Here is a 15,585-nt window from a genome sequence, read left to right as displayed (position 1 = left end):
CAAAGACAATTTGAATTAGAGAGAGAGAGAGAGAGAATGGAGAGGGAGGAAAGATTGGAGAGAGAGAGAATGGCGTTTGAATTAAGAAAATTGGAACTGATGAACCAGAACAATAATAACAATAGGGATTCTGAGGGAGGCCAATTGTCTAAAGCTGACCTGAAGAAATTCCCTGTGTACCACAAGGGAGATTGTCCTGAGGTGTTCTTTTCCTTAGTGGAAAGAGCATTTGTGGACTTCTCAGTGAGGGAAACTGAGAAGATGACCATCATGCGATCTTTAATCAGTGGTAGCCTGGCTGAGGTTTATGCCGAGATGCCTGAGGAACTGATGAAAGATTTTGCAGAGTTTAAAAAACTGGTGTTTGCAAGACATGGGATAAATGCGGAACAGCTGAGGCAAAGATTCAGGTCCCTCACAAAGAAACCAGAGCAGACTTTTACCCAAGTGGGGGCCCAATTGGTGAGGCTGCTTGAGAAATGGCTATCTCAGGAGGGGACAGAGACCTTTCAGCAGCTTAAAGACTTGATAGCGCTGGAACAGTTCTATTCAGTCCTGCATGGGGAACTGAAATTCCAGGTGAGGGAAAGGAAACCGAAATCTGTGGCAGAAGCCGCCGAGATTGCAGATTTTATTTCCCAAATAAGAAAGCCCTTGGGTGAGGGGAAAGCGATGGGGAAACCTAAAGAAACCTACAGCAAGTACTCTCAGGGACCAGGGAAAAGCCAGCAAGGGGGAGGGGCCCATGGTGAAGGGAAGCCCTCAGACATGAAACTAAGACCTCAGATCTTGGAGGGAAAACCAAAACAAGATGAGAAAGACTCAAAATACACCAGAAAATGTTATTTCTGTCAGGGAAAGGGCCATCTAATCTCAGAGTGTGAGAAATTAAAGCAGCTAAAAGGAATGGTGCCTCAGGATTCGAGTGGAACCAAGCCAAAAGCTGTGTTCTGTGTCCAGAAAGAGCAAGGCTCATTGTCACTGAGGGAGCCTGTTGCCATGGCTACTCAATCTGGAACAGCTACATCTGCTGATCAGGCTGAGGAAAATGGTCCTCTTGTGGAGGTCAAGCGATGCTTGCTCGTGAGAACAGATTCTCAGTTGTTTGAGACAGCAGGGGTGGACGTAGGAATACTTGACCGACAGTATAGGGGGCTGCGGGACACTTGTTCCCAGGTGACCCTGTGCCATCCAGATATTATTCCTAGGGAGTATGTAATCCCAAATGAGAGCATGAAGGTGGCAGGGATTGAGGGGCAGGTGATCTCTCTGCCAGTAGCGGAGGTACCTGTGGACTTTCAAGGCTGGAGGGGAGTTTGGCGGCTAGCGATTTCATCGACTCTGCCAGCAGCCGTGCTCGTGGGAAATGACCTGGCTGAACATGTGAAAAGGGTGCTAGTGATTACACGTTCACAAGCCACCACGGGGACAGTTCAAGGGGGTAATGATGAGCCAGAGACGGAAGCAGAGGGGAGTTCAGAAGCTGTGGTGGAAACCTTAACCACAGACAGCAGATTTGGACAAGAGCAAAAGGCAGACGCCACTCTCCAAAAGTGTTTTGAACAGGTGACTGACGCCCAGCTAACACCTGAAACCCCAGTGAGATTTCGAGAGAAAAAGGGGATTTTATATAGAGAGACCCTGAGGAATATCTCAAAAGGGGGAGATGGGATCAGAAGTCAGCTGGTGGTACCTGAAAAGTATCGCCCCATGATCTTACAAAGGGGGCACTCTGACATGTTTGCTGCACACTTAGGGGTGAACAAAACACAGCAGAGAATCACACAGAATTTTTACTGGCCTGACATAGGGAAGCAGATCAGGGAGTTCTGTAAACAATGTGATGTGTGTCAAAGGCAGGGGAATAGCCGCGACAGGACCAAAGCAAAGTTGTGCCCTTTGCCTGTGATTGACACTCCGTTCAAATGCATAGGGGTGGATATTGTGGGACCTTTGCCCAAGGCCACAAAGAGGGGGAACAGGTTCATTCTCACCATTGTGGACCATGCCACGAGGTACCCTGAAGCCATACCCTTGACTAACATTGAAACTAACACAGTGGCAGATGCCTTGGTGGGGTATATGTCCAGGATGGGATTTGCCTCAGAAATAATCACAGATTTGGGAGCATCATTCACATCAAAGCTCATGAAACGCTTATGGCAAATCTGTGGAATTAAGCACAAGGAAACCACTGCCTATCATCCTGAAAGTAATGGGTTAACTGAGAAGTTCAATGGGACTCTAATGCGCATGATTAGGGCTTACTTGGCAGAGAATCCAAACAATTGGGACCAGAAGCTGCAATCCCTTTTGTTTGCTTATCGATCAGTGCCACAAGCCAGTACCGGGTTCAGTCCATTTGAACTTTTATTTGGGAGAAGGGTGAAAGGGCCCCTTGATTTGATCAAACAAAATTGGGAGCAGATCACCCAGGATGACCCACAAGACGTTGTGACATACATAGACACCTTGAGGAATGACCTAAAGAGAAACCTAGAGCTAGCAGCAGAGACCCTGCAAGCTCAAAAGGTCAGAAAGAAAGCTTGGGATGACCAGAAAGGCAGGGAGAGGCACTTTGACCCAGGGGAGGGAGTGCTGTGGCCTGGGCCCTGCAGAGAGAGCAAACTGCAGCTGGGTATCCCAGAAAGAAAATACTTGGGTCACATGGTAGGGGGAGGAGTGATAAAACCCCTAGAGGCCAAAATAGAAGCTGTTCGTGATTGGCCTAAACCCAACACCAAGAAAAAAGTCAAATCATTTCTTGGGTTGGTGGGCTACTACAGAAAGTTCATCCCGAGGTTTAGCGAGATTGCGGCTCCGCTGACCGATCGGACGAGGAAGAAGACTGATGACCGCATCCCGTGGACCAGCGACTGTGAGGCGGCGTTCCAGAGGTTGAAGGAGGCGCTCGTCCAGTATCCAGTGCTGCGTGCTCCAGACTTCGACCGGGAGTTCATCATCTACACCGATGCGTCTAACAGCGGGGTAGGAGCGGTTCTTTGCCAGGAGGATGAGAATGGTGACCAGCATCCAGTGTCCTACCTGAGTAGGAAACTCCAGAAAGGTGAGAGACATTTGGCAACCGTGGAGAAGGAGTGTTTGGCCATAGTTTACGCGATCCAGAAGGCCAAGCCTTACATCTGGGGAAGACATTTTGTTCTGTGCACTGACCATTCACCACTGCAATGGTTAAAGACAATGAAAACCCACAATAGCAAACTTATGAGGTGGGCTTTAAATCTACAGGACTATGACTTTGAAGTGAAGGTGGTCAGAGGGTCAGTGAACTGTGTTGCTGACGCCTTGTCAAGAAGACCTGAAGAATGAAGACGGCGAAAGAAACATGGACTATGTATATATGTTGGTGACAAAAAGTTAAATGTACCTGTTTTTTTGAACTTGGTTTGTATGAATAAAGGTAAATTGATGTAATGTATATGGTAAATGTTTAAATGCCTAATTGCTATGGTTAACTTAGAATGTAAGTATAAGTAAGTATGATATGGTATGTATAACTGTTGTTGTGTGTTTTATCCAGGTTGTTTTTTGGGAAAAAGCACCTTAGCTTTCCCCTACAAAACAACTTATAAAGAGGGGAGGTGTTACATACAGCACTGATGTTACCTGTCTGTCATGGGTTTGGAGGGAAAGTTCCATCCTATGGGGAGTGGAAGGCGGGACATCAGGAGGAGGGGCTGTACTATATATATAGGTGAAGCCTGTGTGGAGAAGTTGAGACGCTGGGAGAAGAAGCAGCAGCTGGGAAGAAGAAGCTGGTGTGGGAGTCTGTGTGTCAGACAGGGTACTACTGTGTGTCAGAGTACCAACCTGATGGGTTCAGGTGTCTGTTGGTTAGCCAGAACTGATAGGTTCAGGGTCTGTGCTTCAAGTTAAGGGTTCTGTGTGAACCAAACTGTATGCATGTATGAATGAGAATAAGCCACGTTACTTTATCTTATTCACCTGATCATTTCATTTTCCCTGTGTGTTGTATTTAAATAAACCTTGTTCTTTATCTGTTTAAAAATCCATCCCTGGTCTGTGTGACTCCTTACAGGGAATGGTTGGTGGCAGCTTAGTTAACGTGTGGCATATCCCAGTAGGTCTGGGTTTGTCACATTAGGTGGTTCTTCTGAAACTCAACTACACATTAAGGACATCCAAGCTGAACTTAAGCACTTTCAATTGGACCTGGAAACGAACAGGTAAGGGAGCGGTGAAGTATAAGATAGCGTGAAATGCTCATGCTGCCCAGTCAGTAATTTTATATGTGTCTTCTGTACTCATTGAAAGTTCCCCAAATTTTCTCCTATGGGTATTCCAGTTAGTACAAAGACCAGGGAAGAAACGGAATACATCTTTCTATGGATACTAAACTAAAAATTTAGAAGAATGATGAGACATTGTGTCCAGTTTGTCCCCATCACTCTTGGATTTGATGCAGCAGCCACTGGTATCAAAGGAAATGACAAAATAAACCAGTTCTTAAAATCGTAATCCATGGAGCTCTTAATAATGGCGGTGCCCCGATATTCAGACTTTTACATATGTAGAGGAACAATGAGGTTTCATATGACAAGAAATATAGTAGCTGATGTGCACAGAGGCAAAAGGAAAGTCCAGTGCTACATGACACATATAACTGATGGATGAAATGTGAGAAGTATGAATCAAGATAAAACCAAACCTGTACAAAAAAATTGAACACGTAATCATTTTAATACTAGTATTGAGCAAACAATACCAATCAGACTTCATGAAAAGCCTAACAACATAACAATCACTCATACCTATACTCCAACTACAGATACTGAAGAAGAAACTGAAACCTTCTGCACAAATGTCCACACAAATCAAACGCAATGCACTGATAATCAAATGTGACCAGAATGCAAAAGTAGGAAACAAAACAGAACTAAACATTTTTTGAGAGTTTCTTCTGGGAGACAGAAATGAAACCAGACAGACTTCTGTGGAACTAATGACTTGTTTATTGCAAATATATTCTTCAGCCAACTTAAACATTTATACAATGTGTAGACTGTATAACTAAATTGTAAACCGCCAGCGAGTACTTTAAGTGCTATGGGGTGGTCTATAAGCAGCACACTTTGATTTGCTTTATACATGCAGACATCAGCAATAGCCAATACAGAAATAAAGCAGACGTTATAATTTGAAGTAAAAGACAGAGAAGCTTCATTCCTGCTGCAAAAACAAGACCAGAAGTGGATTCTGATAGAAACCATGAACTGATTGCTTCAAAAATTAAAGCTGTTAGAGATATTATCAAGGAAAATTGCAAAAAGAAGTCAAAAGAATGAACAGGCTTGATTCACAACTGATGAAACCCTTTAAAATGTTAGCAACAGATGACATGCAAAGGTGCCAGAAATAGGGTCAGAATCTTAAATGCAGCTTATCACAACTTGAATGTAGGGATAAAGAAAAATACTATAGCAATTATTGCAAATAAATAGTAGAAAGGAAAAAACAAGGGGTATTTCCCACAAGATTCAAGAAGACAAAAGAAAATGAAAATCAAGATTTGGGATGCTGAAAGATCAATCGGAGGGGGCTGATTATCTGATCAAGATAAAATAAGAAAATACTGTATGGAAATAATATACTGAAGAGTTATACAGAAGGGAATAAAGGATTTCCATCAAAGTGGAATCCTTTGATGAAGAACCTGAAATTTAGAAGGTAAAGATTAAAATGCTCTAAGTAAGCATTTGAAGAAGCAAGTCACCAGAAACACTAGTAGACCTATTTAAAGCTACAAAAGACTGGAATCTATGTAAATCCTTATAAGAACATATTGACTAATAAAGGAAACAAAACAATGGCCCACAGAATGGAAATGTTCAACATGCATTTCAATCACAAAGAAAAGAGACTGGAATGATTATGGGGCCATTCCATTAACTTTGCAGGCAAACAAGGTGATACTAAAGATTTTGCAAGAAACACTTTACCCTATACAGAGTAAGAAATGATAGATGTTGAAGCTGTATTCAGAAACATTACAAGTACTAGAGATCATAATCTAAATATAAGTTGGCTATTGGTGCATATCAAATTGTTTCAGAAGGAAATCAGTTTATGCTTGGTGTCTGGGCAGCTTTAGATGTTCTTGAAGGAAACTGACTATCTGGAGCAATTTCAGTCTAATTTCAGGCCAGGATTTGGTACTGAAACAGTCTTAGTTGTCCAGACTGATGGCCAGTTCCGGGCTAAAGATAGAGGGGTCATCATTGCTTCTGCACAGAGTTGTCCTGTGGAGCTCTTTTAGTGGTCAAGGGCCTGTTACGTTATGGCCTGAAGGAAGAGAATACAGACCACACTGTAGGTCACTATGAAGAATTTGCACACTTCACAGGCAAAAGGGCTTGGTACACTCTAACATGGATGCTTGTAGTTAAACAGATCCTGTGGTTATAATTATGGCCCCTGCTTGCCCTGTGTTAATGGTTTATGTGTACTGATTATGTAGACTGGAGCCTTGGAGAAATGAAGGCTACCAAATGTCTGCTGGACCCTTGCCCATCCTGGCTTATAAAAGCTGCCAGAAAGGGACTAGTTGAGTGGGTAGAGTAGTAAAAGCCTCCTTGCAATGCAGTAGGATCCCAGCATGCTTAAAGGAGGCAATAATAAGACCATTGTTGAAAAGGTCCTCCTTGGATCCAACAATATTGAATAATTACCAACCAGTCTCTAATATCCCATTCTTGGGCCAAGGTGCTACAGTGGGCCGTAGTTCCTCAGCTCCAGGGGTTCTAGGATTATCTAGATCCAATCTGGCTTCAGGCTTGGTTATGGGACAGAGGCTGCTTTGGTCCCCTTGGTGGATGTCCTACACTAGGAACTAGACCGGGGGAGTGTGCCCCTGTTGGTTCTGCTGGACCTCTCAGCAGTTTTTTGATACCACCAAGCATGGAATCTTTCTTAGTGGTCTCTCTGGGATGGGACTGGGAGGCCTCCTTCCTGGAGAAAAGACAGGGTGTCACCAGTATGTGGACGACACCCAACTCTCTCTCTCTCTCATTTCCCTCTAAATCCGAAGGAGCTGTTTTGGCTCTAGATTAAGTGCCTGGTGTCAGTGATGGACTGGATGAGGGTGAATAAACTGAAACTTAATCCAGACAAGACAGAGGTGCTTCTGGTCATTTGAAAGGCAGATCAAGGGAGCATCATCTCCTTTTGTGTACTGTATTCTGAATCCTCACCTTGGATTTCGGTGGATGCACTACCATTAGACCATGCTGTCCACTTGTTCCTATGCTTGCCAATTTCTTGGACTTTGCAAATATAGTGCCCCTGGTCAGCTTTTTGGAGATCTAGAATAAAAAGTGTGTATAATGTTCTATATCTCTCTTCTAAAAGACGAAGCCTTTTTCTATAGACATTGCGGGTATAATTTCCATAGTACTGGACGGCTCCATATTTAGTCATCTTGATCATCAGATGCTCCTCAGCAGGTGGAAAAGCAAAGACCCACCGGACAGCTAGCAGATTTTCTTTCCGCCTTTTTTGAGAAACATGGCAAAATAGCGTAGCATTGTCTCCAACGACATATTGAGCTTTGGGCCCTGGAGAGACAGTCACATTCAAAGCTTCACAGACCTCTGCAAAGGGAAGGAGACACAAATTAATCCAAGCTAGGTCTCACAATACTAGGAAGGCAATGATCTCTGCACAAGTTTTTTTTCCGCCTTTACTTTCTTTGGGACAATCTTCTATGGAGGTTTTACTTTGCTGTTCTTATGTGGCACCAATTTGGAATGGACTAATAGCAACCCTATAAGTCAGGTTTTCAAGGCAATTGAGATATTTAAGGAATAATTTCCCAGTTCTGCACCCTCAGTGAGTTTCCATGGTGGAGTGGGAATTCAAATCCAAGTCTCCTGAGTCACACCACACTGGGTTCCTTGATTGCTGGGATATCCTATTTTCCCAGCATTCCTCCTATAAAACACACCTATTGGTAGCAAACAGAAGCACTGATAGATTATGCTATGTATGCCAATCAGTAATATTTTGCATCAATGTGTTGTAATAATGTATTGCCATTTTCACCTCATTTAGCTTTCTGAGTATGCCAATGGAAAGACTACAATAAGTTTTATACTATACAGGTGTACCTCAGTTTACGAAATTAATGTGTCCTCTGGGACATTATGCAATGCGGAAATTTCGTAAACCGAAATGCGGATTGCACTAGGAACGGAAGCAGCGCTAGAAACTTCCAAGTGTAATGCATCCTGGGCAAACCCTTTTGTACAGAGGGGGGAAAACATAAACCGGGGCATTTTTTTCTATGGATTTCAGTTCGTAAACCAAAAATTACGTAAACAGAGGCGTTCATAAACCGAGGTACCCCTGTAAATTGATTTCTGCATTGAGCAGAGGGTTGGACTCTTTGGCCTTACAGGCCTTCTCCAACTCCATTATTCCATGATTCTGTGAAATAATACATACAGCTCCTTCTGGTAAATGTGTGCAGCCTGTACAGCCTCACCAGTGCCAAAGGCAATCTGGTCAGGTACGTCAGTTATTACGGCACATTACTGCTCTTGCCCTCATGTTCCGTTAGTATGCTTCCATATACTACTGACTGGCTTCTGTCTGGGCTGAATGCTGGATTAGAGAGGTCTTCTGTCTGACTCAACATGACTCATATTCTTAATCAACATCAAAAAGATTGTTTGGTGCAATGCAATTATGAAGACACATGGCACTTCAATGTGAGAGAGGGTAAGAAATGCCACCTCCCTACATAACGCTGCAATGCTTTTATGGGGAGGGATGCTTCTGTACCCAAAAAAGAATAAATGTTCCCGCCTCCCCACGCCCAAGCACAGAACCTCAGGCCTTGAGACTGACTTCAGTTCTGTAGGATTGTGCCTCCTTCTCTATGATGCTATTGTTGGATGGTTTCCTAGCTTCTCAAGGTGCACTCCTTCAGTGAGTGCTTAGGCTGGGAGACCAGATGACTTCAGAAGGCATGACCTTTCCTATGCCATCATCCAGCTTCTGGAGGACTCCAGAAAGAGAAAATTCTGGTGGGGCTGGGGGCAGCAGAAGCTTACCGTACTGGCTCCCCGCCACAGACATACTATATTACCATCTATTTTACATAATCCTAGGATTCGTGATGAAAAGATTTCATTTTCATTTTACTTATACTAGTACATTTTCCAGATGTCTGAAATGACAACATGGAGCATAGTATGACTTTTTTTTTCTACTTTAGCCTTAAATGCCCATCTTGCTTTCTGTTTGTTTTTTTTGACAGTATAAAGGCTGGCCTGAAACAGTCCCTTTATTTGGCGGGGGGGGGGGGGATTCCAAAAACAGTGGATAGGCTGGAGACACTTGAGAAGAATGTACAGTAATCATTTCACTAATCCTTTAGCATCCCAAACAGATTCAGAATATAATAAAAGGGTCCAGAATTCCAATTTTTGAGCGAGCTAAGGTGATGAATCCATCCAGGCAGAAATAACTGCCACAGAATTAAAAAAGGCAGAAAGCTGCCACAGAACACACATTCTGGTTTCAATCCCCAACAATAAACAATATGTGGGGAAATGAACTGAAATATTAACTTCCAAGTGGGCCAAATCAAGCAAATTCATTATTCACACACTGGACAAAAAACATACCTCAAGCCACAGAACTTCAATGGGGTTTACAATGTTCTTCTGACACGTTACACAGGTGATAAAGTTAATCTGGGGAAATGGATGACAACACCAATTTCTCAGACAGCCAAACCAATCAAATTCATATGACTAGAGAGCATAGGGGCAATCATTCACAAAGCATCTGCACATTTTGTGTTCTGGTACCATCCTTGTTATCCTAGTAGTATTCTAGGAAAATAATTTTAAATTCTACATTTATTTATTTTTATGTATTTTATTTAAAAAGTTTATTAAGTGTCTCATAGATGAAATCCCAGAAAACCTCTGAAAATCCAGAACAGGTGTACAGAGACAGCTTAGGGATGGATGAGAATAAACAAAGGGAGGCTTCACCCAGATAAGATTCCCAGTGTGATGTAGTAGATCAGAGATCCCCAACCCCTGGTCTGTGGCCTGGTGCCGGTCCATGGTCTGAGTTGGACCGGGCCGCAGAAACAGACCTTCCCCCGTACAGCTGATTTGCACATGTGTGCTCCAGAGTGCCTGTGCGAGTGCCATGCCACCATTTGCGCATGCGCCCGCGTGCCCACACAAGTGCCATGCCACTGTTTGTGCATGCACCCACGGGGGGTGCCCCGTCTTCCCCAGCTGGTCCATGGGGTGAAAAAAGCTGGGGACCCCTGTAATAGACAACAGTGACAGACAAGGGCTCTGGAGAACAGCATTCAAATCCCCATTTGGCCATGGAAACTCACCAGTGGAGTGGAAGTGGTAAAATCACTCCTTGAATATCTCACTTAGGGCTCAATCACATCTGCCAAAAGAACCCCAATTGTACTGTTCAGGGTGTTATTTGGATCATTTCAGAATTTGATAGCTAACATTGATACATTTGCCCCATCAATCAATTGGCTTATTTCCTTCTCACTAGGAGGGTGGTTTTAAATTGTACTGATGATTTATCACTTCATTCCTTATCATTTCAGCAAGTGTGAATGCTGCTGTCGATTCATTTCATTTGCAAAGGGTCAGGTTTTTGGGCACTGTGGCCACTTCATCACCATGCATTTCTATCCTTTTTATTATTACTATTATTATTATTATTTTAAAGAGACTTTGGTAAATCGCTGGTAGCAGTCATGCAACCACACCACATGAAGCTGTCTCAGAAGGAGACAGCTCAGAAAGAGACAGTCTTACCACCATCACCCCTTGTGGATGAAAGAGGGCTGGAGAATGGGACATTTCTTGCTTTGAATTATAAGGTACAGGGTACAGCATTAACGTCACCTCTCTCTCTTTTTTAACCCTTCACAATACTTTGCAAGTCTTTTAAAACCGAATTCTTCCTCCTGACGCTATGCAAAAGGGAAAAGAAAATGAAAGCCAAGAACTGAGAGAGAGAGAGAGAGAGAGAGAGAGAGAGATGCAGGGAAGCAAGGAAAAGGGGATGAGTGAGTAAAGGAGGGAAGGGAAAACGGAAGAAGGAAAGAAGGCTTGTACCAGTCTGATATATCACTTTTGTAAATTTTTTTAAGGACAGGAGGGGGCCTGGTTGCCCTAAAAAACAGTAGAGCAAATGAACTGTCACAAAATTAAAGAGCAGTGTAGCCTGCTATAAGGCTTTAAATAGAAAGAAATGTAGTGATGCAATTTAAAACAATGTAAACGCTCCTACTGATATATATACAACGAGACCACTGGAAAAAAAATTTACTGGCACAATAGAGAGATGAAAAGAATAAGTATAACTGGGGTTCTTTTCTCATGTGTGATCCAGCCCTTACTTTGAAAGCCATATTAGGGTTGCTATACATTGGTTCTGAATTGACTGACACACTAGAAAGCTGGCTCTTATGTGAATGTTTCATCCTGTGATCTCAGTAAACATGGACACTCCATGGAATGTTTTCCAGGTCCTTGTTTCAGACACCCTGGCCCCTAAATTATATCCAGTGACATGTATGTTCAAATGGACATCTAAACATACGCGCTGCAGTCCCTGTTTAAAGCTCTTATGAGAGTTCCCATATCTAACCAAGATTCGTCACCTCTAACTTTTTTGTGGGTCATTCTTATTTCTAATCTCTTGGCTTTTAGGATATTTTCCTGCAGCTACTTATTTCGGAAAAACACTGGTCTTTTAAGATGGCAGCCTTCTTGTTCAATTTAAAAAAAATATTCTAGTACAAGTGAATAAAACAAAAATTTAGATCCCACTCAGTAAACTTAAGTAACTCATCATGCTCCCAAAGTCCAGGGAGCCACATCCACTTTTCCCAGCAGCTCAGCAAGTTAGCCGGGAAGTGGCACTGTACTGGCACCGCTTTAGCAACACGGCAGCAGGAATCTTGGTAGCAAATTTTAGGAGAGGTTTAACTTTCTCCCAGGTGGCAGGAAAACTACAACTGTATGGGATACTACTGGCAGAGTTGGGAGAGCCCTTTGCCTTCCAGGCAATTCTGGTGTGGCTGAGATGCTGTTTCCCTGCTGGCAGTGGTGGGGAGAAAGCACTGTTGGCAATGCCAGGCTCTCTTAGGAATAGGACAGGCTTCAACCTTCCTGCTCTAACCACCCCCCCCCCCGGCAATTCCAACACGGACAAAATTGCTCATTCCCAGCTGGGATTGCCCGAGTGGTGAGATTACAGCCTCCTCCACTCTACTCCCTATGAGCCTACCGCTGCCAGTTCTAGTATTTCTTAACAAGAACAAATGGCTTTTTAAAAAAATTCTTGTGTTAAAGATATGCTAACAATTATATAAACACAAATTTCAATTAATGTTCTATCCAACATGGTAACTGAAGCCACATTATGAAACTCATAGTTTTGAAAGTGCAAGACAAATCAAGATAGTAATTATTATTATCTCTCTCTCTTCTTCTTCTTCTTCTTCTTTTTTACCAAAGATTTAAAATTATGACACCTTCATTTTTCTATTTTTATTTTGCAACTCTTTCAGTTTCTGATCATTTCCTCTTCCATTCTGGCTTCTTCTCTCAGTCTTTTCTCAGCATTTTCAATCCTGATGCTGATGTAGTTCTACATTTCAAAAACTACATTTCTAAGACAACAACGACGAAGAAACCCTTTGGTTAGGGTTGACACTACCATTTAGCCGAGATTGGAGAATCTGCACACAGTGTGGAGAACCCTTAACATTGCACTTGAAACAAAAATAGATCCAATCCAAGTGTGGATCAGCTAGTTAACTTCTTTACCCCTTGGCCTACCTCATATTAGTGGCATGATGATCAAATGTGAGACATTTCTGCTCTTGAAGGACCTAGAATTCAGCTAACAAGTAAGCCCTCAATGACTGTGAATTGTGTGATGACAGAAGGAATGCCCTTCCGTCTATTTCCTTCTCCTTAGAGGAGTGTCTACCATGTCTGGCCAACTCTCTTCCCATCCTTTTCTGTGGAATATGATCTGTAAAAAGAATTTATATCAGATTGTATCTAGAATTAGCTTGAAGGTAGAAGAGACTGACCAAAATAACTGACATTTGAAGCTAAGTCTGGTATGTACCACAAAGAGAAAAAGGCACTGGGGCACTTTTAAGACTAAGGGTGCAAGCAAATGGTGCTTTATCTCGCATTTTAGGCTGCGTTGTGAATGGGCTGGTTTGCTGTTTTCTGGCAACTACATGGCATACAGCCAATCTAGAACCAGCCGAAATCCTTATCCATGCCTAACCACACTTTTTGGTTCCCTGGCAGAGGCTACTGTTCTTTTACGGTGGGGGGGACTGCTCTTTTTTCGTTTTATTTCCAGCATGCATGATTGCCATTATTGAACCAAAGCAGCACCGGTAGGTGTTTTGTCCAACAATTCAGGTTCACACCACTTACCAAAAAGCTAATTTTTTAAAATCTCTCTCTCTCTCTCTCTCTCTCTCTCTCTCTCTCTCACACACACACACACACACACACACACACACACACACACACTTACTTTTTCCTAAACTTTGGCGGCCAGACAGTGCAGTGATATATCACTGGCCAATAAACAGAAGAGGGTGGGGGGCACAATTTTCCTCTGCTCTCTGTGGTGGGGGAGACAGGAGACAATGTGGGGTCACGGAAGCTGAGAGGAAGGAACAGGCTACATAGGCTCCCTTTGAGATGTGCTGTGGCTTTCTGTCCTGACACAACCCACTTCTTGCATGGGGGTTGCAAGAACTGTTTTAAATCACAGACCACACTTTCAAGCGACTCTGTTTAGCCTGATCCAGTCCAAGTTATCTCAGAATTATCTTAGAACTGCAGAGCTGGAAGGGGCCCTATGGATCAGGCCCACCCCCTGGCAAGGAGGCACAGTGGAGTATTGAACTTTCAACCTCTGGCTCTGCAGCCAGAGGCGCTAAATCAGTGAAGCCCATTGCTTTGGCTGCATCCAGCAGGGTTTGGGCTGGGACCAAAAAACCAGCTGTGCCTCTTCAAAGCTTACCAGCAATGACTTTATTATAGTCACTGCCATTGCCTCTCTTTGGTTCTTAGGGAGACAGTACGGATGAATAATTCTTCTACCATTTCTTTCCCATGTGAGAAAAATACATGCTCACCGTCTTCCTTTTACGTCTTGCCCCCAAAGCATCTGCACCCCATCCTGACCCAAAGAAAGCTCTTTCTTATTTGCACCTCGCAGCCTGTTGCCCTCACCATCCCTGCACATCCCATGCCTTACTTTCACTTCTGACACCTTGCAGCTTTCTCCACACCCTAGAAGTCACCGTCTGGTGGCCTGCCCACCTCTCAGCCACCTCTTTGTAGTCCCTCTAAGAACGGCGCCCTTTCGGCACGAAGGATCTGGCCCTGTCCCAGAACGCTCAGCATCCTCATTCTGGGGTCTGGAAATCCCTATTTATCAGCTCGTGTGAGGCGCTGCGTGGAGCTCCCATTAAAATGGGGTGGGGGTGGGGGTAAAGGAAGGCCCTCAGTACCAAGGCGTGTCTGTTCAAGGGAGGCTCGTTGATCGGGACGAGGGAGGCGCCTCATCCTAAATATTTTTTGGGGGGGGCTGCCTTCCGCGTCCGCCTCTAAATCTGACTGTTTGCTCTCTCGCCCCCCCCCCCGTCGTCCCGCAGACCATCTGAGGCCTCCAGTAGAGGTTATGGGAAGCGGGGAAGCCGCCCCCCTCCCCCGGCGAAACAATCGGGCGACACGCCTCGCGCCCCCCTCCGCCTTCGCTCCCCTTCCCCTGCAGCCACGGCTGCTGCCGTCTCAATGCCCGGCAGGAGGGCGCCCTTCCGACGCAACAGCTGGGCTGCCGGGCCCCGTGCAAACTCTTCGCAAAGTTCGCCCACTGCCGAACAGAAACGCCGAGGGAGGAGCCGGACGGGGACAGAAACGGGACGGGACGGCCCTCCCCCTCCCCTCCCCTCCCGCTTTGGGGAGAAGGGAGGGGAAGCAGACCGCTCCGCGGCCACTGGAGCCAGCCCGGCGCGCCCTCTCGCTTACCTGGCGAGGGCGTCGCAACCAGGAGGAGCACCGCCAGAACGAGGAGTCGCATTGCCCACAGCGCGGGGAGGGGAAGGCACGGCAAGGCTGGCGTCCGCCTCCTCCTCGGGCTCTTCTGCCGCGCCGCCGCCCTCCCCTCCCGTCTCCCCGCCCCCTCGGCCTCCCTTTCTCCGCCCGCGAGCGGCGAGCCAAAAAGGCTCCTCTTCGGAAGGGTGCTGAGGCGAGGAAGCTCAGCTCGTCTGTGGAGGCGGAGCTGCCGCCCCTATTGCTCCTTCTTTGGGGTCTGAGGCAAGCGGGGGGGGGGGGGAGTTTCCGCGAAGGGGCTTTTTCGAAGTACATCTCTCTCTCACACACACACACACACTTGGCGCTGGCCGAAAGTCGGCGGGCGGACGAAGAGAGCGCGTAGCGGCCCCGGAGCACAGCTCTCCCTCTCCTCTCCCGCCCCTACTCGCTTAGAAACAACGCA

General features: G+C 45.0%; 1 protein-coding gene across 3 annotated transcripts in view; it reads right to left on the bottom strand.

The window, feature by feature from the left end:
* VSTM4 (V-set and transmembrane domain containing 4) overlaps window positions 1-15,359 on the bottom strand; it is a 44,500-nt gene extending 29,141 nt beyond the window's left edge. For 2 of the 3 annotated variants that reach the window (XM_072994861.2, XM_020809652.3), the window contains exons 1-2: window positions 15,117-15,287; window positions 7,233-7,631 (exon numbers count right to left, since the gene is read on the bottom strand). In XM_072994861.2, the coding sequence (XP_072850962.2) occupies window positions 7,233-7,631; window positions 15,117-15,168 (451 nt within the window). In that variant the 5' untranslated portion in view covers window positions 15,169-15,287. Of the gene's footprint in view, window positions 1-7,232; window positions 7,632-15,116 lie in introns of all 3 variants that reach the window. The other variant, XM_020809650.3, reaches the window with a different exon arrangement.
* Between the last annotated feature and the right edge of the window lie 226 nt (window positions 15,360-15,585).

Source organism: Pogona vitticeps, chromosome 3, assembly GCF_051106095.1.
Source record: "Pogona vitticeps strain Pit_001003342236 chromosome 3, PviZW2.1, whole genome shotgun sequence".
Taxonomy (NCBI): Eukaryota; Metazoa; Chordata; class Lepidosauria; order Squamata; family Agamidae; genus Pogona; species Pogona vitticeps.
This window is presented reverse-complemented; position numbering and strand designations above follow the sequence as displayed.